We start from the raw sequence: 26,411 nt of genomic DNA on the forward strand, positions 1-26,411 counted from the left end.
ATGTGTCACCAAGCCATCTTTCATAAGACCCTAAGTAAGATTCTACATGAATTAAGTTGCTTTTATTTTTTACTTTTTCAGACACAAATATCATATCATATACTCGCCATAATTTCAAGCAGAAGCAGGAGTGAGCAGCAGTGCCAAAAGTTTCATACAAAACACCAGTCGCAGAGTCGAGCCCAGGAAGAATGTTAGCATATAATGAGATCTGCATGTCTAATCATTTTCCTCTGATGATATATATATATTATATATCTATATGTGTGTGTGTGTATATATATATATATTTTTTTAAACTTATGTCACTTAACAGGCTCCATAAAGGACAAAGTCTGTGTGCGAATTCCAACAAAAGTAATAAGAAGGTAATGCCCAAATTCCTGAGGCTCTGAAATGATTACAACAGTGGGCTGAGGTCATATGTAAACTGAAAATTTAGGAATGCCTACAGTCACAAACCTTCCACAATGTTTCAAGGGAAGGCTCCCCACTCTAATGATGCACTCCTAGCATAGTCTACAGTGTGGGAATTCAATGTTTGATCTTCATGAATGTGAACAAGAATATTAATTGTAATATAGATATGTGCTCCATAATATCCATTTGCACAGTGTCCAACCGCATATACGTCGGAGACAATTTTGGGTACCTGGAGTTGGGGTCGGCAAAAATGTACCGACTCCGAATTCTAATAAATTTAAATTGAAATGAAAAAAAATACAGCAAGTTCAAATGTCCCATTTCACAAACAATAGTCGTAATTAAGTATAATTAAGAACTTATCTGATGTAAGAATAAAGCCCAGTGCATAGTTGTGTTACTACTAGTGTGAAGATGAGCTGAGCTATTATACAACCTGACATTCACATATTGTAATCTGGATTATGGTATATTACAAAATGTGTTTTCATTTTATTTCAAATATAATGTGTTTAACAAGTTAATTTGAGTGTAAACAAGTGTAACGATGTAGGTGAAGGTGTGTGCTATTGGCCTGATGTGTGTTCGGGGGTTCTTGTCTTTTTTTTAAAACTGGCCAATATGATAGAGAGTCAGCTTCTTAGCCAGTAGTTCTGTGGTTAAATGACATGTATGTTGCCTTCCTTTAATCAACATGTAAAATACATTAGCATATTAAATACAGAGGAGTCGGAGTCAGAAGTACCAGAAACTAAGAAGTCAGAGTCGAAGGATTTATCTACCGACTCCACAGCCCTGGTTAAAACAGAGCTCAGAAAATTATTGTTATTATTTGGGGAACGGGGTGTAGTGGATGCAATAGCTTCCCGCACACAACTCTTGTATCTCATGTCTCTTATATGCAAAGCGATTAAGCTGCCAGTAATGTACTGTACTTTCTATCATTCTTTTAATGTGAACTTTCTCTACTTACAAATCAAAAGCTTACTGTATAACAGTGTATGCTTCAACTTGTACGCAGTAGCACCCAATCTCGCATATCACACATTATATCTGTGTAAACAGGTACACTAAAGTATCCCATATAGATTTGTTAAGTATTGTATATACAGTAATATGGTGCTTCCACAGTGTCCAAATCAGATAACATCCTATTTCAAAGAACACATCATAGATGTTAAGTGGTGCATACCTCAATTTAAAACACCAATGTCCTGATAGTTTTACTTGTGAAAGTGACCACCACATCACAAACCAACTAAATGCAAGACCCATAGGGTGAAAAGGGGGAAACAAAGGATGCTCACCCATGTTGAGAGTCACAGTGATAATGTTGAGTGACATTGTTGAGTCGGTGACACTGCTGAATGAAGATGTCTGCAGAACACCAAAAAAAAACAAACAAACAAAAAAAAAATCAACTGAGATAAACACCAAAACCTTTCTTCTGTATTTATGACATAAACATTACTTGATCAATGGCAAAATGACAATGGAGAGTGTTGCAAAATTTATGAACTGAAGTTGAAGTACCCTGTAATGGACTGGCACCCAGACCAGGGATTGTGCCTGCCTTGCACCCGATGCTTGCTGGGATAGGCTCCAGTTTTCCCACAAGCGGGACAAGTAAATGGATCGATGAATGAATGGATGAAAAGATGAAACTGATGTGAAAAGAAACAATGCACTTGATTTCTCACAGATACATATCAACTTTAGTCAGTTACACTAAACACTTACACTTACTTACACTTTGTTACTTTCAATCACCAGTTTTTTTTGCTGTGTTTAGAATCCCATTTCCCATTCATCTATCTATAATAATATATATATATAAGCCAAATACCACTGACTCACTCATCACGAAATCTCCTGAACCATGAGGACTTCAAATTTGGAATGTAGGATACCCTTGGCCCATAGGTGCTCGCTAAGAAACGGTTTTTTAAAATTTCATAATCCAGCCGCGAAATTTCTTACAGTTTTTTTAGACCCGTTTGTATGTCTGTCCGCTTTTCATGAGAGAACTACTTAATGGATTTAGATCGGGTTTTTTCTATAATTTGCTTGAACATTCCGTTGATTTTGCAACTTTCTCATTGCGCTAAGTATCATAGTTCGCTTGCTGTACCCATTTATTAGCGGGAATCCGAGAGAGACTCATTGGGCTGCGGGGCCCTCCTCACTCACGCGTCTGCCTCGGGGTATAACTTTAACTCTGCTTAGTTAGTGAACGAGAGAACTACTTAACGGATTTAGATCTTTTTTTTATATATAACTTGCTTGAACATTCCAGTTGATTTTGCAACTTCTCTCATTGCACTAAGAATCACAGTTTGCTTGCAGTAGCGATATATTTGTGCTAATCCAAGACAGAGGTTGCGGATCGAAGAGAGGGGGAAGAGTGATGTCAGCAGTAGAGAGCCGGGCCAGGCCCTCCTCACTGTCCTGTTTTACTAATATGCGGGTGAAGCCACGAGGAATGGCTAGGTTTGGGGAGACATGCCAAGGTTTGGGGCAGCCACCCGTATAATTCAGTATCCAGGCTGCAAAAGTAAATAATTCGTAGTTGAGTCAAGTTTACAAGACAGAGTCCAAAACAGAACTGACTTCCAGGGAAAAAGTGTGAGGCTTTATAGGAAGTTTGCGGGAAGTGATATAGTCCTCGGGGCCGGGACCGGAAGTGATGTGTCCCGAGTCGAGGCGGTGGCTCCTGGTGGGATTTCCCGGGAAAGGCCTGCAGGGAACTTAGAAAGAGCATCAGTGCATCCCACCCCCACCTGGGCAGATGTATTATCATTCATCTCTAAGCCCTTCAGCTGCCTCCTAAGCATACGTGTGTGACACTATATATATATATCTCTATATATATACATATCTATATCTATATGACTAAGACACTAAAATGGTTTCAGAATATGTCGCAATGCAAAAATGTTTTCAGTCTGTGTGCTTTAATTTTCCGAAAGAATGAGAGCACCAACAGAAATGTAAAAGGCAGAAGGACAGATGTGGTGCATGGTTGATTAATAGATCCACTTTCTGATTTCAGGATGTGTGCTGGTTAATTTGATCTTTTAATTTTGCATTTTATGACAGTGGTTCTCAGGTTCAGTCCTGGGGGCTCACAATAGCTTCATGTTTTTTGTTCCCATCAGTTTTACAATCAGCGAGTCATTTTCCTTCTAATTGATGTCATTATTTAATTTGCCAACTTGTTCGTTAGTTTCTTTTCTTATTATATACTCAGATAAGTATTGTAGTGTGAGATTTACATTTATAGGAAATTCTGAAATATTTTTATTTTTGGATAAAGCCTTAAATACTCGGGACTCTTTTTTTGGTCTATTATTTCATTTTTTCCTGTAGAGTTAATTGTATACCTCAGGGGCAAAAGGCACTGAATGCTGTAGCTAATTCAATGTCATACCCCCTAGCATGTTCATTAGTATATGATGGCTTAAATAACCAGAGCACCTGGGAAAAACATTTACATTTATTCATTTAGCAGATGTTTTTATCCAAAGCAATTTACAATAGTGGTCAACATAGTCACGTTAACAGTCTGGGGGACTGTTTAGGTGCAAGTATTACAGGACACGTTTACAATATTAGTCACAACAAGTAAAGAGCTCTAAACCAAGCAGAACACACTAGTTAATCTTTTCTTAGTTGCAAGAACCCATCACTGTCTCTGTTAATTAGAAAGATTTTCAAAGAACAAGAGAAAAGACGTCTTAAACACATTGCGGGGAGCCAGCAGTTTAGATGGAAGTGGGCAGCTCATTCCACCACCAACGAAAAACACATGAAAGTTTTTGGATTGAGATTTCATGCTACACAGAGATGGCATCATCGGACGCTGTTCGCTAGCATATCTGAGGGGTCAAGAAGGTACACAGAAGCTAACCTGTTGAATACATTGCAGCCAGATATGAGGGATATGAACTTAATGTATTCTGGTACAGAACTAAATGAATGAGCATTTAATTCTGTAGCAAAATAAAAATCATGAGGATGACGACAAAAAAAAAATCTTAAAAAAAAACAAGAAAAAAAAAAAAATTTATACAGCATGTAAATGTTTGCTATACTCCATTAACAATGCAGTAAACCCAGTTTTCTAATTTCTGGATTAACACCAAAACAGAAAAAATGGGAAATAACAGCTTGCTCAATAAAAACAGGCCCAATTAAAAGAAGAAGTTTGTTGGGATAAAAAAAACGGTAGCTAAAGTGGGCCCCTAGGACTAAACCTGAGAACAGCTTTAAGAATTTCTGCTTCAATACCCCACTGATAATGAGATATAAAGATGGGAATTACAAAGCAATGGAAGTATCCCACTCATAGTACCCCATGAGCACACCCACATGCCTACATCAAAAAGAAAGTTGGAAAACCTGGCCAAATCATGATCTCTTAACACACAGCAGCTATACAAGAAAGGACAGAGCAGAGTCTTCTTAGGAGACAGAGTTCCTTTAATGTGGGTAGTGACATCTTTTATAATATAACTTCAAGAGGGGCCCACTGAATGAGTAAGTTAATTAAAAAGGCAAGCTCAGTTATGGGACGCATTCCGGACCTGCTGGAGGTAGTGGATGAGGAGAAAATGAAGACAAAATGTATAGCCATCATGACCAATGGTGCACATGTTCTCTCTGACACACCAGCATTGATGACTCTCAGCCAACAAATCATTCAGCAGAAGTCTTTGAAGAAACGCTACTGGGGCTCCATCATACCAATGGCAACATGCCTGAAAATGCCTCCCTGGAACTGCTCTTTTTATCTTTAGCCAAGTCTTGTTTTGTCATTCTGGTGAGTATTTGAAAGTATTGGGTTGTTGTTGTTATTATTATTACGGCAAATAATAAATACTTACCAAGCTTTAGTAAAAAGACAAATCTCCACGTGGGGACAAATGAATAAAGTGCTACTGGGGAAAACCCATTATTTATTTTTTTTTTGTTCTTTGTTTCGCCTTATATCTTGTATTAGGAATTTGGTAGTTTTCGCATACCCCTTGGGGTCAGAGCGCAGGGTCAGCCATTGTACAGCGCCCCTGGAGCAATTACAGGTTAAGGGTCTTGCTCAAGGGCCCAGCAGAGCAGAATCTCTTTTGGCAGTAACGGGGATTTGAACCGGCAACCTTCGGGATACCAGCGCAGATCCTTAGCCTCAGAGCCACCACTCCGCCCCATATATGATGGTAGCACAATTTATGTGTTTGGTAGTGTGGCGGGCGACCGGGTCCCATGCCCGGCCGGAACACCCCTTCTACTTATGTTCCAGGGGAGCAGCCATGGGCTCCTCATTACCTCCCCCGGGACGCTTGGTGGCAACATCCCTGGCTGACGATGGTGCCTCAGTTTCCTGAAGGATTCCATGGGAGATGGAGTTCTCCACAGCCCCATGGAGATCTGGGGTGGCCGTCAGGGGGTGCTGCATGGATCCTGGAGCCAGCCAGGACAATTCTACAGCCCCGCCCGGAAGTGCAATTAGGAACCATTGATCAAGCACCTGGAACACTTCTGGGTGGGCTATAAAAATAGGCCAGCGACCACCACTCAGCGGCCAGAGTCGGGTGGAAGGAGGACAAAGCTGTGGAGGAGTGGTGGTGAAAGAGAGAAGGGTTGTGGTTTGTGTTACTGTGCTTGGGACTGTTTTGTGGCTGGAGGGTTCACGGGGAAGACGTGCCCTCCAGCTGAAGAAAGAAATAAAAGTCTTCTGTTGAGTTTTACACGTGCCTCAGTGTCACGACTGTGTCGGGTCAGGCGCTATATAGTGTCCATTTCACATTAGCAAGGGAGATAAAGGACAGGAAGTGAGTAATATAGGTGAAAGCGATTACAACACATCGGGGTAAAAATGTAATCCTTCGCATCTACTAATGTCACTTAATGCTCTTGCATTGGAAAGTTCCATTCAGTCGTTTCTGTATGTATGTTTGTATTCAGAAAAGACATTCAATCTGCATTAAATGGAAATGTCTGGCATGTCAAAAGAATCTTTACCACCCACTGCCACTTTCTTACCCGTTCAAGACGTGGAGGACGTTGTTTCCTGCGACGGCGGTGTCGCTTTAGAAGGCGTGAGGTAGTGGTCTGCTCTGTAGAGCTGCTAAAACTAGGAAAACAAAAAAAAGAATAAGTTCTTAAATCTGCATTTGCACTGAAATGCATTTCTTCTTAAACTTCATTTTGTTTAAAAAAAAAAAAAAAAAAAAAAAAACATTGTTTACAAATGGGCAGGCTGGAAAATTACTAAAAGTTAACTTATATTCAAAAATTGTTCTAAAAGTAATAATGATAAAAAAAATATGGGGTGGAATAGTAAGAACAACATTTTTTCAATTTATCACAATGAAGGAATATTTGGTACGGAGACTGCAAAAATTTAGTCAACAAAGGTCACTTCTAGAATAAAGAATAAAAATGGAACCCCACTCACCGGCTCATAGTGTCGTCATCATCAGAGTCACAGAAACTTGTGGTTTCAAGCTCACTACTCATCATGGTGCTGGCACTTTCATAGCCTGCTAAGTGCCGATCTAACCTGGACTGTCCATTAATCCGAGGTCCACCTGGTGAAGAGAATGATTACCACCTGAATGACTTAAGTCCTCTAAGTAATATTTTACACATGTATATACAAACACACACACAATATATATATATATATATATATATATATATATATATATATATATATATAGACACAAATACATAAAAGCATAATAATATATTGTTACGCGTGCATGTCGGAGGACCTCCTCACAGGCTCAGTCGAGGTATGTAATAACACGTCACGACGGGAGGTGGTGTTGCCGCTAACACTGTCATCTCCTTCTATCCCCACTGTGCTGAGAAGCCAAGTGAAGGCATTTAGCCCTGCCGCCATAAAGTCCCGGAAGGAGGAGTCAACTGTGAGACAGAGCTCAGCTGAAACTGGAGAGAACCTTCCCTCTATCCTCTTTATAAATTCCAGCAAGACAGAAGTGTGCCAATGAGCGCTCTTTCTTTAATTTGTATCCGTGAACAAATAAAAAGGACGACCCAGTTAACGCCCCAAACTTTCATTACCCCACCTGGCCACAATATACATACATACGTCACAAACGTTTATAGAAATGTACACTATATTTATTTAAACATACAAAAAATATTTTGAAGTAAATGCATATAGCTTAACCAGTGCATTCAAAATTAAGTTGTTTGGGCTACGGTTCCCAGCAAATCTTAACCTTAGTCTGATAACATCATGCATTTGATGTTGTGTTCCATTTAAAGTGGGAAGTTTGAATTTTCAAATTCCTAGTTGGAATGTTCAACTTAAATGCCCCCTTAAGTCAGATTTACAACTCGGAAATTCAGGACTGGACTGTCAAGTCTGAATCTTGCCAACTTCTGATCATGATGTTAATCCAAAATTGTGACTTACACTGCAAACTTTAGTGAAAGCTGTAGTATTCTGTCTCTGTAAATCATTGATACACACAGTACTGTCCAACTTCTATCCATGGATATGTTGCTATGGTGTTTGGATGTGCAAATAACATGTAATGCGTTGTTATCAACTGCTATTTATTCCAATGGAGCAAAAAACAACAAAGGTTTTCCTGGATGCATCCATATTGGTTCTCTGAATGTTTTTAGTAGAACATGATCAACTCTGTTGTGATATCATCAGCTGTTATGCCAATCCCAGCTCTGACATCTGAAGTAAAAGGAGCACAGCAATAGTGCGTATGTTTCATTCACACTCTACTGTTTATTAGTCAGTTAAGCAGTATGTTTCAGTCATACTTCAAAAATACAAAACTATATATTGAAGTCAATAATCTCAAGATATAGAGTACTAATGTAATGTTAGTGCATGGCTAAACCCTACCTGAAATTACTGAAAGTTATTCTAAAGTTTTACCCGTTTTACATGTGTCAACATAATGCTAAAAAAAATCTCATTATAGTGAAGTCCGTTGCAAAATTCATTACAACAAAGCCATCTCTCTATTATAAAAAAAAATCTTGCGACGATGCAAGACTTTTTTCCTGCGACGATCTTTGGAAGAGAGACACTTTCACGTCCCGCGAGACGGACAAGTTACGTCATACTTACAACCTTTGGATGCAAGTCCCGCGATACACATGCAGAGCAGGTTAGAGATAATGGAAGTAGGAAAATTCGAAGATCTCAAAAAAAAATGAGAGTAAAGATCACATTAGCACAAACAAATGGAAAATTATACTCGGTGAAATAACAGAACAGCGAAAAGAAATCGCATAGTGTTTGAGGATGTCTGGGGGACAAGAGAGACAATGCAGTGAGACATAAGGACAGCTGCTGTGCAGGCTTTTAAACGTTCGAGATGAAGATCACGCGGCACGGCAGCAGCAGCAGCAAGCCAGAAGCTGATCGAGCAAAGAGGAGGTAAAAAAAACAAAAAAAAACAACTGATATTTGTGTCCCATTGTATCACTGCTTAAGAGTGGTTTCAGAGGAGCGGCCGCATCTCCTTGGGGTTTGTTCAGCCTCGTTCTTCACAGTGGCGAGGGGGGGATAAGGGGTAGGTGATTGAAGTGCAGATTACGCGGCATGGCAGCATCAACAAGCCAGCGGCTGATTGAGAAAAGAGGCTACCTTTACTGGAATAACGTTTTAATTGTACTTTAGAAATGTGTTTTTCTTAGCTCTTTGGTTTAAACTTGTCGAATAGTACCGCGTTTCCCCGAGAATATCTTATATTAATTTTTGTCTCTAAAAGATGCACTAGGGCTTATTTTCAGGGGATATCTCATATTTATTCATGTACAACAATATACATTTTTTCCAAACACAGTCATGTCATCATCTTCTGGAATATCACCATAACTCTCCATATTCAAACCCTCAATTCCAGCCTGAATTTCTTTCTACTCCAGCCGCTTTTAGGATCCTCCAGGATGGATGTGCGTACTTCGATGTTTAATGAATGGTTTGATGTGGTGAAGCAAAATGCTGACATACAAATGTATTGACGTTGCCTTTACAGGGAGTCCTCGGGTTACAACATTTTGGCATACGACATTTCGAGTTTGCAACTCTCACTCCCGTACAAACTTAAAAAAAAATCGAGACATGAGTGTTTCGGCTTACGCCATTAGCATCGTACTTACAGACTACGTGGGCGAACTAGTTTGGTTGCGTGCAGCGGAAGAATACACAGTAATGCAGCGTATGAGTGAGGGAGTTGGCGAACTAGTTTTGTTGCGCGCGGAGTAAGTGTTCTGTTTGTGTGGCTTTTTTTTTGGCGACTTTGTGGCCCTTATCATGGCTCCTACACGAAAGTCAGAGTCTTCAGATGGTAGTGCTTTGAAGAAGAGGAATGCTATCACGATGGAAGTGAAATTAGACATTGTAAAGAGATCAGAAGGAATAAAGGTAAGGAATTTTTTTACACTCATTTTTTTGTCATTTTTTCTGTTACTACAGTACAGTGTACAGTACAGTATATTTATGACCTTTTCCTTTTTCTGTGGCTAAACTGTGCTTTTATGTTCTAGATTATGATTTTGTAAATGTCTTAGGCTAGGGTGAGTTTGGAATTACACCAAAATTCGGGTTACATCACTGTTGTAGGAACGGAACTGTGTCGTAACCCGAGGACCCCCTGTATATTCAAGCATCACATATTCTCCCAAAGTAATAACACGATATATTTTAAAAGTCTCACATACCATCTTCTGTGCTGTCTTTTTTTTTTTTTGCACTTTTACAAAAGCATCAGAATGTACGGCGCATTTGAGCCACAGAGAAAAAAATACAAAGGACATAATAAAAATGTCTATGTTGTGATTAAAGTGGAAATTTCGGCTTTAAACTCGAAATATCCACTTTAACCTCGTAGTTTACTTTATCATTAAAGCATTTTAAAACTGACCCAGTTGTTAATTGCTGGGGCTTCCTTCTTACTTGACAGCAGCGGCAAGTAGCAATAGATCACCACACAGAACACATTACATTTATGATATTCCAACTCTCTACAATTTAGAATTCTTAGATTTATACTTGATATGCACTTTCATGATGAAATGCATTAAAATATGTATATTACATTTTACAGATAAATAACTTTGTTTAAATAATGAATACTGTTAATAGTTACACATATGTGGGTGGCAGAGTGGTAGCGCTGCTGTCTCGCATGGAGTCACGTCCCTTGTGATCCCTTGTGAGTTTGCATGTTTTCCTGGTGGGTTTCCACAGTGTGCTCAGTTTTCCCATCCAAAGACATGAAGGTTTGGGGATTTGGTGAAGCTACAATGACGTTAGTGTATTTGTGTGCTTGTGTTCACCTTGCGATGAGCTGATGCCCTGTCCAAAGATTTTGTTTCTGTCTTGCGCCGATGCTTCTGGAATGGGCGCATCCCCAAAATGATGGATGTAATCATGAAACACCCTTTTCAGAGATATTGTGGCAAGTTGTCCTAGGAATTGAATGGATGCTTCAGGCACACGCATCGCATCACGTGAAGTATAAATCTGGCCTTAGGCACCTTACTTTTCAGCTGACGATCTTGACTAGGGCTTATTTTTGGGGTAGGGCTTATATTACAGAGCAGCCTGAAAATAATGCTAGGGTTTATTTTCAGAGTAGGTCTTATTTTCGGGGAAACATAGTATTTATTAGTTATTCTTATCTAAAACCTTCAAGCTTCTTACATTTCCCACTCTATTTCTTTAGAAAATTAAACTTACGTTACTTACTGCGGCAAAGACAAAATACCCAATCAGACTGAATGTTTTACCAGACCTCAACCTGAAGCTGTCATCAGTGCAACCCAAAAGTCAGCTGTTCGCGACTGCAGTGCAGCATCCACATTCTCATTAGACAAGTGTCGACATTTACTAGCCTTTTAGTTGTGACGGCTCAATGTGACATGTAAGGCTCCAGGGAGAGTCTGTGGGAGTTGGGCGATTGAATATCCAGAAAAATATGAAGACCAAATCTAGCACTGGAAAACTGCTTTTTGTTTTTGTCCTTTAAATTTTATTCTTTCACAACTGTGGAATCGAAAACTACTTTCTTTATTTGTGAACTAAGGGTGTTGTGTGGTACAAGACTTCAAATGGTGCCCTGAGGGTGGTGATCAAAGGCTGACAACACGTTTCACAACAGTGTAGGAGAATCAGATATACAACGTTGGAAAACTTTGCCTAAACACCAAATGTAGCAAGAAAGACATACATCACATACCTATTTCAAGCGTACAGTTTGTAAGAGCTATGACCCTATAGGCCATTTCACATTACAAGACTTTTCCAGCGATTTTCAATCGCAGCCTTCATTTACATAACCTTAACAAGTCTGAGGCTGTTTCAGTGTTGCTCCTGCAAAGGTCAGTTGTCTAGCCTTACATGCCCAGTGACTAACTCTTAACTAGTGTGTGACTCACCCACACAAATGTCTTTAATTGTAGGGGTAAAGGATCTCATAATTATGACTTAGTGCATCATAATTATGACATAAGGATCTTGTAATTATGACATAGTACATCATAATTATGACATAAGAATCTCGTAATTATGAATTAGTATCTCACGATTATCATCATTTAGCAAATATTACTAAGCATCTCGTAATTTTGAGGTAAGGATCCTGAAATTTCGAGTTAAGGATCCTGAAATTTCGAGATAAGGATCCTGAAATTTCGAGATAAGGATCCTGAAATTTCGAGATAAGGATCTGATCTTGTAATTATGAAATCTTGTAATTATGAGATGCCAAGTCACAATTACAAGATCTTACCTCATAATTATGAGATACAAAATAATAATTATGAGGTCCTTCTCTCTTAATTATGAGATTTTAATTCATAATTACATGAAAATGTCCCCCACTATTATTTCTTTGGTGAATGCAATGTGCTTCTGTAGACAGTAAAGGTCTTAAGCAGCTCTCAAAGCCAAGTTTAACATTTTTACTTCACCTCTTTGTTTTCTGAGCAAGTTTGTGTAAGCAGACTGTTGGCCAATAAAAATAAATCTTCTGTCTGTGAGATACTGGAGAAAGTATTTTGGGTGATCTAGACATAGTCTAGAATGTAAAACAGAACGCTGTTTTTCATTTGATAGACTTTGAGTGTGCTTGCAAAGGGCCTGCTAGTGCTTAGCTGGCCGAAAAATAAAAAAAAAATGTTAAAAGAATAGGGGGAAAAAAAGACTAAAGACCACACACTGTCTTTGCACAGTTAGTTTAAAAACCACATGGAAGATGTTAAAGGTAAATTTCACACAAATGTTAGGAAACACTTCACAGAATCCCAGAAGTTACCTAAGTAGTTGACAGTAGTACCACCTTACAAAATTCAACAGAAGCCAGCAAAATATTTAGAACTTAATGTTCACTAAAGTAGTCAAACACTTTTTTTTTTTTTAATCCTTGACTGTACACTTACCATGCTGTTCCATACTTTCTCTCCTCCGTGGCCTTTCTCGTCGAGAAGACACCACTGATTCAGTTTCTGTTTGTTCGTCCAAATTTTCTTGACTACCTGTAACATTGGGGCTAAAGAACAAAAAAAAAAAAAAAAATATTTAAATTCTGCTCTTATAAAATTACAGTTCAGTAACATCACTGAATAGTTTGTGGGGGGGGGGGGGGGGGGATTTGGGTGGGGAGTCGATTTTGAAGTTAGAGGCTCGAGTTCTTCTCCTTTCTTGTTCTCGTCATTGATTTGACGCATGTTAGCCTTTCCCCGTAGTGTACAGATAATGTCAATAGAGTCCAGCTGCAGGCATCCAGTGGCAAAGCCCTCTGTGGCTGCTTCAGTTACAGGACCTGAAAATGTCATTAAGGGGCCTGTGGGTGGAGGTCTGAAATGGAAAGTGTTGGCGACAGGACGATGTGTGCGCATAAAGGCAGATTTACTTAAGCTGAGCATAAATTAATAACTAAAATTGGCCACATTTTGCTAAAAAAGCCTAATATAAATTAATGAGTGTATGACTTCAACAATAAAAGATAAGTTATTATTTATGCATTTTTACCATAGTGGTAGACTCCCTAAATATGAGTTACATTTGCGCGTTTGTTTAATCAGCTAATATCTAAAAAGTATGATATCACAATTTAATACATAAACAGGTAGTCCCCAGGTTACGGACACCCGACCTACGAATGAGGACGCAGCTGCGACACATGCGCCTCAGTAACTGCCGCTCCGTCATCTTCGGCCTGGGGATGCTGCAAGTGGTGGCTGGAGGGGGGAGATTTCGCTGCTCGCGTAGTGTAGTGTCCCTCGAGCGGCAAGCGGTGAACTTAAGTACAAACCTACAGTCCCTATCTCATACGTAACCCAGGGACTGCCTGTACTATAATATTTTGATGATACTGTTTAAAACTTAAGTTAATTGACTTAATAGTTTCATAACATATGCTTAGAAAGAAAGAAAGAAAGAAAGAAAGAAAGAAAGAAAGAAAGAAAGAAAGAAAGAAAGAAAGAAAGAAAGAAAGAAAGAAAGAAAGAAAGATGATTGCAGGACCCGAGCATCGTCTCATAAAAATAATCACAGTACATTTACCATACCAGTATATTTTTAGATAGTAAATTGTCTCATGGAGATATTATAGTATTGGACCACACTGTTGGCTTCCCTGATGATGAATGGGACTAGATGCCCAACTGTCAGCGACATTTCACAGAAAGTACTGCATAAGATGAGTCTTGGGAAGGTTCACGCTACATTCTACAAGACTGGTAAGATTCGGGAATGCAAGCAGAGAACTTCAGTCTTCTTCTTTCTGCTGCTCCTGTTAGGGGTCGCCACAGCAGATCATCTTCTTCTATATCGTTCTATCCTCTGCATCTTGTTCTGTTACACCCATCACCTGCATGTCCTCTCTCACCACATCCATAAACCTTCTCTTTGGCCTTACTCTTTTTCTCTTGCCTGGCAGCTTTATCCTTAGCATCCTTCTCCCAATATACTCAGCATCTCTCCTCTGCACATCTCCAAACCAACACAATCTCGCCTCTCTGACTTTGTCTCCCAACCGTCCAACTTGAGCTGACCGTCTAATAGCAGCACAAATAGAATTGGTGGCTCAGAGGGAAAGAAAGTGACAGTGGGAAGAACAATGATGGATCCTAACTGTGCTACACAATGGGGGATAGAGGCAGACTAGCTATATTAAGTGCTAAGTTTGCGATTGATATTTTATCAGTGACACTTGGCCAGTAACAACAGAAAAATGTGACTAGTGATGTTGGGCTTCCCAGGATATACACAGACGATTTGTTGCTGTTAAATAAGCGAGCCTGTTGTTGGGCTGAACTGTAATTTGGTATGTGTCTCATTTGTTCTGTTGCTGAATTTTTTTAAACTGTATTTATCATGGAAAGGAACTTATCTTGAAAATGCACCACTCAGTGCGTCCCCAGGACTAAAACACGTTTAATGGATAAACGTATGTGTGAGTGTAAAGACTGATATGAATGCCACCCATAAATAAGCTGGCTTTGTAGCAGCATTTGCCAAACATTTCTTAAGTGCTAATTATGAAAATACGTATAGGCTTACCAAGGTAAGTTTTAAACTGTAAATTTAACAAGAGAATACATTTAGATGCTACAGTAGCTAGTTAAATACCCACGGAATTGTAACACATTTTAAGATGATTTCTGCTATGGCAACAAATGCAGAAATAGTAAATTCTCTTTTGTTACTGAAGCTGCTATATTATTAGATTTCTAAGAGAAATGCAGCCACATTGATTTCATTAGCTAACTACCATTCTCACCCCTTCACCACCTAAAAATGTTTGGTGAGCATACTGGCACAAAACGGCTGCAGTCGTGTCACCCAGGCAGATGCTGCACATTGGTGGTGATTAAAGTGGCACCCCTTCTCTATTTAACTCTTTTGAGAGCCGAATATTTTTTCCAAAAAACTCAGTTTTCTGAAAAGCACACAAAGCAATGGTTTCATACATAAATCAACATAATACATCTGTTGCTATATGCTGTGGCTGCTGTTGGCGCATGTCCGGCATCTCTGGCAGCAGTGCCTATGCAGGGGCACCTTGATGGCCAGCGGGAATGCACGGTGGGCCGGCTGCCTGGCTGTCTTAGCACAGGAGGTGAGAGATGGAGGCAGTCGCAGTGTGATGCAAAATGGTTTGTTCCTCTTGTCATCATAAGTGGTGGTCCTCCCAGGCGAACATTGCTATAAGCGTATCAGCTACACAGACGTGTCGAGAACCACGATCAGCCGATGCTGGTACCTCACTTTCATTTTTGATCTCCATCTCCAGATCACATGCATCAAATTCCAAGTCCGAGAAGTCAGAGTCCAGATCAGTGATAATACGTAAAACACCCATGGAGTATTTTAATTTGCACATTCACTTTAGTCTCTCGCCAGATGTCGGTGCCATTTTAGAGGTTGTTTGCTCTTTGCTACGCATGCACACGAAGGAAATTGTGGTAAAATCAGCAAAGCTACTTAACTTTCCTTCTAGGAAAGAGAGTCGAACTAAAACGTAAGGGCGAGTTTTGTAGCAGTTTATAGCCGATTACCGTCCTCCACCACTAAATTTCAACAAAAGACGTCATCAGCCCTGAAAGAGTTAAAACATTTTGAGTGTCATGTTTTTGTTTTTCTCCTTCTTCTCTAGGATTATGACTGCATGACTTTGTCTTTAACTTTGACTGTAGAGATGTTTGCTTTCTCTGGGGATACTGGGGTTTTTCTATTCTTTTCCCCCGATGCCAACTGTCCATAATTCAACCATTAATTAACTGACAGACAGTGCTGAGCTCCATTTACATTAATCAGTTTCAAACTAATGGGTGTATTCATTATGTAACTAGTAAAGTTAATTTTACCTGAGAACTTGTAATGGCCCACTGTGCCTCCCCTCGTTGAAGAGCACTATACAAAACTGGATTTATCTGAATGAGACTGTGGGGAGACAGGTTAGTTTTAATCCTGTTGTTGATGGGTTGTAGCAAATGCAATCCCACAAGGAGAACAACAAGATGACATACTAACCCAAATGAGCCTATTCCTGCACACCCCCACATCCATCCAGGTATAACCTCCACCAAATACCAGTCTCATAATAGCAGAATCTACTCAAACTAAGCAACTGGTAGCTTATCTTAACTAAACTTCAGGGCACAAGCTCCAGAAAAAAAAAGAACTTCAGTTACTGGGCATTGTCTAAATCCAGTGTGCATACTTGCGATCCTTGAATTGCTTCATTTATTACACTTACTGGAAAGAAGGGGGTCTGGAGTCACCGATGCCTCCCGTGCGCTCAACTGGCGGAGGGGGAAGAGGAGGTGGCGGTGGGGATGGCTCTGGTCTGGTTTCCACTGGAGCAGGAGCAGGTTCTGGCAGTGGGCTGTCTGAAGACACCAACTAAAAAGGAAAAGGAGTACATAAGTGAAATCAAGGAAGGATTCCAAATTCATTCATTAGAACACTTTAGACGAGAACAGGCCATTCAGCCCAACAAAGCCTGCCAGTCCTATCCACTTAATTCTTCTAAAAAGTCGAATTTTGAAAGTTCCTAAAGTCTTACTGTCTACCACACTACTTGGTAGCTTATTCCAAGTGTTTATCGTTCTTTGTGTAAAGAAAAACTTCCTAAAGTGTGTGCGAAATTTACCCTTAACAAGTTTCCAACTGCATCCCTGTGTTCTTGATGAACTCATTTTAAAATAACAGTCTTGATCCACTGGACTAATTCCCTTCATAATTTTAAACACTTCCATCATGTTACCTCTTCATCTTCTTTTGCTTGAACTGTAAAGGCTGAGCTCTTTTAATCTGAACAAACATTTAAGATGAGCCATTTTCAAGGCTATGACTGACAAAAGGGCTCATAGTCACTACAACCAACAATGGGAAGCTAAAATCATCATCACTGACCAGGGATTCTACACAGAGGACTGTGAGGAAAGGGATAACCAGCACACAGGTGGGACTCAACACTGAATCCAAAATTGCCGTAATGCTTTCCCAGTCCTTTATGCAGACATTTTATTTTGCAGCTCCTCAAATTAATCTGAAAATGCCAAGTTTAGACGAAAAATGCATTGAGCCAATAATCGATAAAAATATGCAAAGTCATGGCTTTTATAGTGTTTTACTCTATACGTAAAACAATTAAATGATTCTATGATAATTTCTTATTTTCACAACTTCTTTGGCATTCTGGCTGGCTATGCTGCTCACCCTATACTCAGAACATCAAGTTAATAAGTGCATACGGTGCCTACAGAAAGTCTTCACATTTTATTGTTATCTAACTTTGAATCCCAGTTGATTTCTTTTTGGCTTTTTAGACACCGATCAACAGTTAAAAGACTCTTTAATGTCAAAGTGAAAACAGATCTCAGTACTGTGGTCTAAATGAATTACAAATATAAAACACAAAATAATAGATGGCCTTCTTCAAGTCAGCATTTAGCAGATGCAGCCATGACAGCCCTGAGTCTGTGTGCATAGGTCTCAATCTATCATCTTTGCACATATGAACTCTGCCATTTTTCTCCATTCTTCTTTGAAAAGCTTCTCAAACTGTCTGGTTGCGTGGCAATCGTGAGTGAGCAGACTTTTTCAAGTCCAACCACAAATTGTCAGTTGGCATGAGAGCTGGGACTTTGACTCAGCCACTCCAGGACATTCACATTATTGTTTTCAAGCTGTTCCTGTGTAGCTTTGGCTTTATGCTTTGCCTTGATGTTCTTCTCCCAAGGTGCAGGTTTCTTGCAGACTGCATCTGGTTTTACTTTGTCATTTGCTGAGTTTACATGACTTCTAGGTAGTGCTGGGCGGTATGACCAAAATTCTATATCACACTATTTTTCAAAATTATACCGGTTTCATGGTATCAAACTGTATTTTTTTCGCCATGCAGGAGTGGATATTAACCACAGTTTCCACTGCAGTAGACTGGCTAAGAATAACCTCTTCCACTGTCATGAGAATTATACATTGTACAAAAAAACATTTTAATGTGCACACAAGTATTAATACATGTTTGCATGCCCCCATAAAGTGGTAGTTTTCAAGGGGGTGGCACTAATGAAGAGAAGGAATCACATTGCATGACAGATGCGGTCAAAATATAGAACCTTTTTATTGAACAAATTTTGCAAACAACTTAAACTATAATTTTGACAACATATTTTCAACCATCCAAAGAGGCATTTAGACTATTCAGAGGTGCTTGTCAAATGTTGTATTGCACTGAACATGTCTTACAAAAGGAATAAAGAGCAAATATTTTTTGTAAACCAACTACACTTTGTCAATGTTAACAATTTCTGTCCACTGACACATTAGCTATATGAATTGTAATGGCGTTGGTTCTCTCGATCCACAGTTTGCTTTTTTTGTCATAGGCAGTACCTCTAGCAAACACGTCTACAAGTGACATCTGACTTGAGTGTCCTCTAGCTTTTTCAGTTTTACCCAAGTACTAGTCTCTGCAGAACACTGACCCGAGTGGGCGGATTTCAAGTACTGGAAGTGTATTACAGTGGGCGGTTTCAAAGCGTTGTTCTAATTGGCTAAAACGACAACTGGGTGGATTTCAAGTTAAGTATCTGATTGACTGTGTGACGGGACTTCTTATAATACCGGAACAAGAATCTTAGTCTGGATGCGTGCAGCACAGCGTGCAGAAACAATGGCGGCGGATCGGATGCAGTACATGACCCCCTTTTACTGTATACAATGACACTGCAAGTCCCCATCTCAGTTGAATTAAACATTGAAATCACACAGCACAAGCCTTGGCATGAAAAACAATGTATAAACCACAACCAAGGCAGGTAAAAGTTAGTAAAATTGACAATCATGTAAAAGATAAAAATATAAAGTGCTTAAAAGTGTAAGGTGTAATGAGTGCCATATTACAGCAGCCAGTACATGTATTATAAACAAGGATTTCTGAGTATGGATATTAAAGACGTTCAAAGTTATTATTGAACGACTGGAATTCTTTTTGAAATAAGCTGTTCGGCAGTCTGTTAGTGCGTATTTTGTTTGACGTAACGTTTTCCTGAGGGCAGAAGTTCGAAGTGTCGGTGACCGGGATGAGACATGTCCTTGATGATGTTGGCAATGTCCTCGAGTGAGGGAGCCATTTGTTTTAAATGCTGGTGTTAGGTTTGTGGAATATCTACACATGAATAATCGTATAAAAGGTAAAGTGCATGAGCATTGCACAGAGACAGAATATTATATAGGCGCTAAATACACATTCATTTGAATATTGTAGCAGAATATAAATATATACTGGACAAAAGAAATATTGGTATTGTACAGTCATGTTACTGTGCTAAGGGGATGGGGAGGTAGACAGAATGTACACATAACACAGTGACGAGAATAAATGTAGTGTGCAGCGTACCTGACATTGACATCCAGAAGAATGGTAGGTTGATTAAAAAAAAAGTGTGCTCAGCAGGAGATCGCATGTGGATGTGTGTGGTTAAAAATTGGAACGGTACCGCTTAATGCAGAGCAAAGCAGGCACAGTACACATCCCAGCTCATCGCATTTTAAATATTGAAAGTTAGTGGCGGAACCAAGCCATTACAGTTGTATTTTTCAGGTTGCGTTCCAGTTTCCCTTTTTTTGTCACCGAAAAAAAGGTTTTAACGATGATTGGATGCTGGAAACCAGCCCATACAGCTTGGGGAACACCCATTACGTTCTCTGATTGGATGCTTGAAACCCGCCCATACTGCTTGGGGAACGCCCATGTTGTTCTGCAGAGACACCCTTCTCGTTTTACCTGAGGACGTGGAGGGTGCCAATCTTAGTTCCATACATTCATCCATCCATTTTCCAACCCGCTGAATCCAAACACAGAGTCACGGGGATCTGCTGGAGCCAATCCCAGCCAACACAGGGTACAAGGCAGGAACCAATCCTGGGCAGGGTGCCAACCCACCGCAGGACACACACAAACATACCCACACACCAAGCACACACTAGGGCCAATTTAGAATCGCCAATCCACCTAACCTGCATGTCTTTGGACTGTGGGAGGAAACCGGAGCACCCGGAGGAAACCCACGCAGACACGGGGGAGAACATGCAAACTCCACGCAGGGAGGACCCGGGAAGCGAACCCAGGTCTCCTAACTGTGAGGCAGCAGCGCTACCACTGCGCCACCGTGCCGCCTCCATACATTCATGCTACTCCAAAGCATGTTTGCGGCTAAGGTGGTGCTGCAAATTGTTCATGTTGCCGCCTCCAGCGACAACTATAGCTTGACAGCATTTGCAGTAAATAGTTGTTTGGTCCACATCTGACCTTTTAAAACCAAAGTATCTCCAGACAACAGACACGGCTCCTTTTTTCGGCAAAAGTTCTTCTGTGTCATCATGTTCAACTTTATCATCTGCTACAGCTTCAGTTTCAGAATGTTCTCTGTCCATTTTCACCGCTCAATACCTCCACTAACTCATGTACTCCATTGCATGCATGTTTAGCGGTGTAGCAGTGAAAAAGGTCCCCCCGTTAAACATTTTCCCGCTGCGCCACGTTGCGAACATTGTTTAGGCTATTTAAACCGGTGTTGCGGTATAAGAAAAATCCATATCATAACAAAAATATAAAACGGGTTTCGGTATGAACTGGTATACCTCCCAGCACTACTTCTAGGGCCTGCAGGAGAGAAGCATTTCCACAGCTTGATGTTGCCACCATCGTGCTTCACTTTATATGAGAGGATGCTGTGTTTTGAACAATGTGCAGTGTTTAGTCTGAAGGCTAAACAAGGTCCAATTTCTTCTCTTACCAGACCCCAAAACCTTCTTCAAGCTGACTTCAGAGCCTCCCAAGACGTCATGCATTTTTTCCCTCTTTGCTGCTCTCCCATAAAGCTGTGACTGTTGAAGCACATGGGCAACAGTTGTTGTCTGCCATAATCTCTCTAGTCTTATCCATTGTAGCTTGTAACTCCTTCAGAGTTCTCAGTGGCCTTTTGTTGGTGTCCCTCACTAGTCCTCTTCTTGCTTGATCGCTCAGTTTTTGTGGATGGCTTGCTCTAGCAGATTTACAGCTTTGCCATGCTCTCTCCATTTTGCAATGACTGATCTAACTGGATATTGATTGTCTTGGAAATATTCTGACTTATGCTTTTCCGTTACTTCCCATTCAGTTTTCTTTTGTCTTCATTGTGTAGGTTAGGTCACCATACTGACTCGCCACAAGCTGCTCCTTCCACATTCAGGTGCATTTAGAGCTACAACTGAAACCCTAGATGGGTGATTTGCAATGAATTAATTCTGGGACTTCTAAAGCTCATTGGCTGCACTAGGGATGATTTAGGAGTGTCATATTAAAGGAGGTGAAATCTTATGGGATCAGTCATTTTGTGCCCTATATGTGTAATTAATTACGACAACTGTGAACAGATCCATTTTCACTTTGACATTAAAAAAAGTTTTTTTTTGTTAATCAGTGCCAAAAACACAAAATTAAATTCACTATGATTCAATGTTGTATCATAAGCAAAAACTTCCAAAGGGGTGAATGCTTTTTAAAGGCTCTATATAGGTGAGTTAGCATGGGTACAATCAACCAGCTCAATAAACCCTTTCACATATTTAGGCTGCCCCAGAAACTCACCAGTGAACTATCAGGTTAACTCAACTTAAGTTTAGTGTCCCAAGTGGGAAAATTTTGGATTTCACAGAGAGACCAGGACATCGGATTAAAAGCATAGCAAACAAGGACTCAGCCATCAAACAAAGTTATGGCCGAAATTATCGGCACCCCTGGAATTTTCCTTGAAAATGCACCATTGCTCCCAGAAAATTATTGCAATTGCAAATGTTTTGGTATACACACGTTTATTTCCTTTATGTGCATTGGAACAACACAAAAAAAAGAGAAAAAAAGCCAAATCTGACATTATTCACAAACCTCAAAAACCGGGCTGGACAAAATTATTGGCACCCTCAACTTAATATTTGGTTGCACACCCTTTGGAAAAAATAACTGAAATCAAGCGCTTCCTATAACCATCAACAAGCTTGTTACACCTCTCAACTGGAATTTCTGACCACTCTTCTTTTGCAAACTGCTCAAGGTTTCTCAAATTTGAAGGGCGCCTTCTCCCAACAGCAATTATGAGATCTCTCTGTAAGTGTTCAACCGGATTTAGATCCGGACTCATTGCTGGCCACTTCAGAACTCTCCAGCGCTTTGTCTTCAACCATTTCTGAGTGCTTTTAGAGGTATGTTTGGGGTCATTGTCCTGCTGGAACACCCATGACATCTGACGCAGATCCAGCTTTCTGACACTGGGCCCTACATTGCGCCCCAATATCTTTTGGTAGTCTTCAGATTTCATGATGCCTTGCACACAGTCAAGGCATCCAGTGCCAGAGGCAGCAAAACATCTTAGAACCTCCACCATGTTTGACTGTAGGTACTGTGTTCTTTTCTTCGTAGGCCTCATTCCGTTTTCTGTAAACAGTAAAATGATGAGCTTTACCAAAAAACTCTACCTTGGTCTCATCTGTCCACAAGACGTTCGCCAGAAGGATTTTGGCTTCCTTAAGTACATTTTGGCAAACTCCAATCTGGCTTTTTTATGTTTCTGTGTCAGCAGTGGGGTCATCCTGGCTCTCCTGCCATAGTGTTTCATTTCGTTCAGATGTCGACGGATAGTTTGAGCTGACACTGTTGCACCCTGAGTCTGCAGAACAGCTTGAATATGTTTTGAAGCTGATTGGGGCTGTTTATCCACCATTTGGACTATCCTTCGTTGCAGTCTTTTATCAATTTTTCTCTTCCGTCCACGTCCAGGGAGATTAGCTACAGTGCCATGTGTTGTGAAGTTCTTGATTATGTTGCGCACAGTGGACAAAGGAACATGAAGATCTCTGGAGATGGACTTGTAGCCTTGAGATTGTTGATATTTTTCCACAATTTTTGTTCTCAAGTCCTCAGACAATTCTCTTGCTCTTCTTTCTGTTCTCCATGCTTAATGTGGCACACTCAGACACACAACAGAAAGGTTGAGTCAACCTTTCTCCATTTTAACTGGCTTCAGGTGTGATTGCTATATTGCCAGCACCTGTTTCTTGCCACAGGTGAGTTCAAACGAGCATCATATGCTAGAAATAAAACGATTTACCCACAATTATGAAAGAGTGCCAATAATTTTGTCCGGCCCATTTTTGGAGTTCTGTGTGACATGATGTCAGATTTGGCTTTTTTTCCTCTGTTTTTTTGTGTTGTTCCAATGCACATAAAAGAAATAAACGTGTGTATACCAAAACATTTGTAACTGCAATAAATTTTCTGGGAAAATTCCAGGGGTGCCGATAATTTCAGCTATGACTGTAGGCCTCGTGCAAAATTATGAAAATCGCTAGTGACTATAAAACGTGTGTTATAATGTGACATAATATACATTATCTATGAAAATTAAACCAACATTAAGACTCAATTAGTGACAAGAATGATAACAGTTCAGCCTACAATTCAAGTCTGGTGGATGTTTATTAAAGTAAAATTTCTACAGAAGATTAATAACGTTAGAGGTATAAGAGTATTTAAATTGGTTGATTTTGATTCCTCGAAACGTGAAACTGTGACTTGATGGAATTGTGGATGCAGTGGGAGATTTCAGTCTGAGAGAATGCATTCTGTTTTTCTCATTACCTGCTTGTTAAACGGCTATGTCGATTAAGACTGTTAAAACCTTGCTATTTTATGGCTCTGTGTTACAATTTGATTTATTTTGTTTTTGTTGGTAACATTAACATTTCCAAACCAAGCCAGCAGAATATAAATCAACACAAAAAAAAAGAAAATAATGACAATGCTAGAAGGTTATTGCATGTCTGTGCTGAAGTAGAATATACAGTTACTGGGGAACTGGCTCCAGTAAATCTGGGAGTTTACTTGGCGAACAAAGCCACTGTATTAACGTATCAAGCATACAATGTGTCATGATAACATTACAGAAGAAGTACCAGCATTGAGAAACCTGAATCAATTATAAGCGTCTAGGGTAAAAATGTTAAAAAAAAGATGACGACATATAAAAGACAATGTGTAAATGTGTAAAATAGCTCGTCCAGATCTTTGGATCTGGCATAGTTATCTAATTTACTGTTGCTGGGCCTTTAGAAAGCATTCAGACACCTTTATATTTTGTTATGTTGCAACCTTGTGCTAAAATCACTTGAATTTATTTCTTCCCTCATCTAGCAACACTCAGTATCCCAAAATGACAATGTGAAAACAGGGCATTATAAAGGTTTCTAAACGTATTAAAAAAAAAAAAACAAACAAAAAAAAACAATATCACATTGACACAACTATTCGGGCCCTTTCCTTAGTACTTTGTTAAAGCCCCTGCATCAGTGATTCTAGCATGGAGTCTTCTTGGGTCTGACACAACAAGCCTTGAATACCTGGATTTGGGAATTTTCTACCATTCTTCTCTGCAGATCCTCTACAGTTCTGTCAGGTTTGATGATGGAGATCGTCAGTGGACAACTGCTGTACTTTCAGGTCTTTCCACACATGTTCGATTACATTCAGGTCCAAGCTTTCGCTGGGCCGCTCAGGAACATTTCCAGATTTTTCCCAAAGCCACTCCAGCGTTGTGTTTGCTTTTAATGGAAGGTCATTGTCTTGTTGAGAAGTGAATATACGACTCACTATGAGGTCCAGAGCACTCTGCAGAAGGTTTTCCATGCTTTGCGCTTTTCAACTTTCCCTCAACACCGTCTGTCGCTGAAAAAACTATCTCACAGTTGGACTGGTATTACACAGTTCATATGTGGTACCGTGGTTCCCTTTAGATCTTGGTTTCATTTAGTTCTTGTAGGGCAAAATGTCTGGGGACAATTAGTTGTAAAGTTAGAAATGAAAAGCGATGAAATCCATCTCTGCAAAGGCTACACCAGCAAAGCTTCCTGATAAAACACCCACCACCAATTCCTCCGTTCCACACACTTTAAACCATCAACGTTCAGACAGAGAGCAAACGAAACTGAACAGAAGACTGCAGGCTGAGCTAAAATTGCTGTTATCAATTCAGGAGCTGAGTGGCACTAGGTAACTGATGCATAAATAATTAATTTATATGCTGTAATGAGCACTGCGATAGGATAGACAGCTACTTGGCCCAACACGTTTGAGAAGTACTTTACTCTGCTAAGAAATTCTTCTATCATTTTGATTATTGCACCAATATATGCCATAACAGCAGCAGACAGAGTTTAGATAAGCATTATGGTCTATGGATATAAAACGTCTTTTGGCTATACACAGTTTATCACATTCAGAAGCTGGCTCTCTGCCAGATCAAGTTAACATGAGCACCACTGCTGTTTGCTGTCCAAAATCACTGGCCCTACTAAGAGCACCGCTTTCACGAGGCTTTGGACTGGTTTAGAAATGTGTCACTCCACGAGCCGTCTAATTGTTCCCACCACGTTTTTAGCATAATTCACCTGTGGTTGTCTCCAGGTGCACATGTTATATGTCTGGTTCAGCAAGACTAAGATTCATCAGACCAGAGAATCTTTTTTTCTCACAGTCTGAAAGTGTGTTAGGTTCATTTAAGTGTATTTTTGCAAACACAAAGTAGGCTTCCATGCATTTTGTTTACTTGAGAGACTTCTATCTAGCATCTCTGTCTTAAAGATGGGTACCAATTGCAATTGTGGTTATCCTTCCAGAAGTTTCTCCCATCTCCACACAGCTAGAGTGATCATCAGGTTCTTGGTCACTTCTCCTACCATGATTCTTCTCCTGCACTTGTTCTGTTGCCCAGGTGGTCAGGCATAAGTGGAATTGTGGTTGTTCTAAATGTCTTGCATTGAAGAATTATGAAGGCCACTGTGCTCTTTTGAGCCCCCAGTGCTGTAGGTTTTTTATTTGTAGCCTTCCCCAGATTTGTGCCTCGTCACAATCCTGTCACTAGCAATTCTTTCAATCTCA

The 26,411-nt window shown here is 40.0% G+C and overlaps 1 protein-coding gene across 2 annotated transcripts in view; it reads right to left on the reverse strand.

Annotated features, from left to right (window-relative positions):
* Window positions 1-26,411, reverse strand: part of dvl2 (dishevelled segment polarity protein 2) — a 163,366-nt gene that overhangs the window by 54,553 nt on the left and 82,402 nt on the right. For both annotated transcript variants that reach the window (XM_028798462.2, XM_028798461.2), the window contains exons 3-7: window positions 16,689-16,834; window positions 12,865-12,974; window positions 6,878-7,010; window positions 6,463-6,553; window positions 1,731-1,800 (exon numbers count right to left, since the gene is read on the reverse strand). In XM_028798462.2, coding sequence (XP_028654295.1) covers window positions 1,731-1,800; window positions 6,463-6,553; window positions 6,878-7,010; window positions 12,865-12,974; window positions 16,689-16,834 — 550 coding nt within the window. The remainder of the gene's footprint in view (window positions 1-1,730; window positions 1,801-6,462; window positions 6,554-6,877; window positions 7,011-12,864; window positions 12,975-16,688; window positions 16,835-26,411) is intronic.

The sequence above is a fragment of the Erpetoichthys calabaricus genome, chromosome 3 (assembly GCF_900747795.2).
Source record: "Erpetoichthys calabaricus chromosome 3, fErpCal1.3, whole genome shotgun sequence".
Taxonomy (NCBI): Eukaryota; Metazoa; Chordata; class Cladistia; order Polypteriformes; family Polypteridae; genus Erpetoichthys; species Erpetoichthys calabaricus.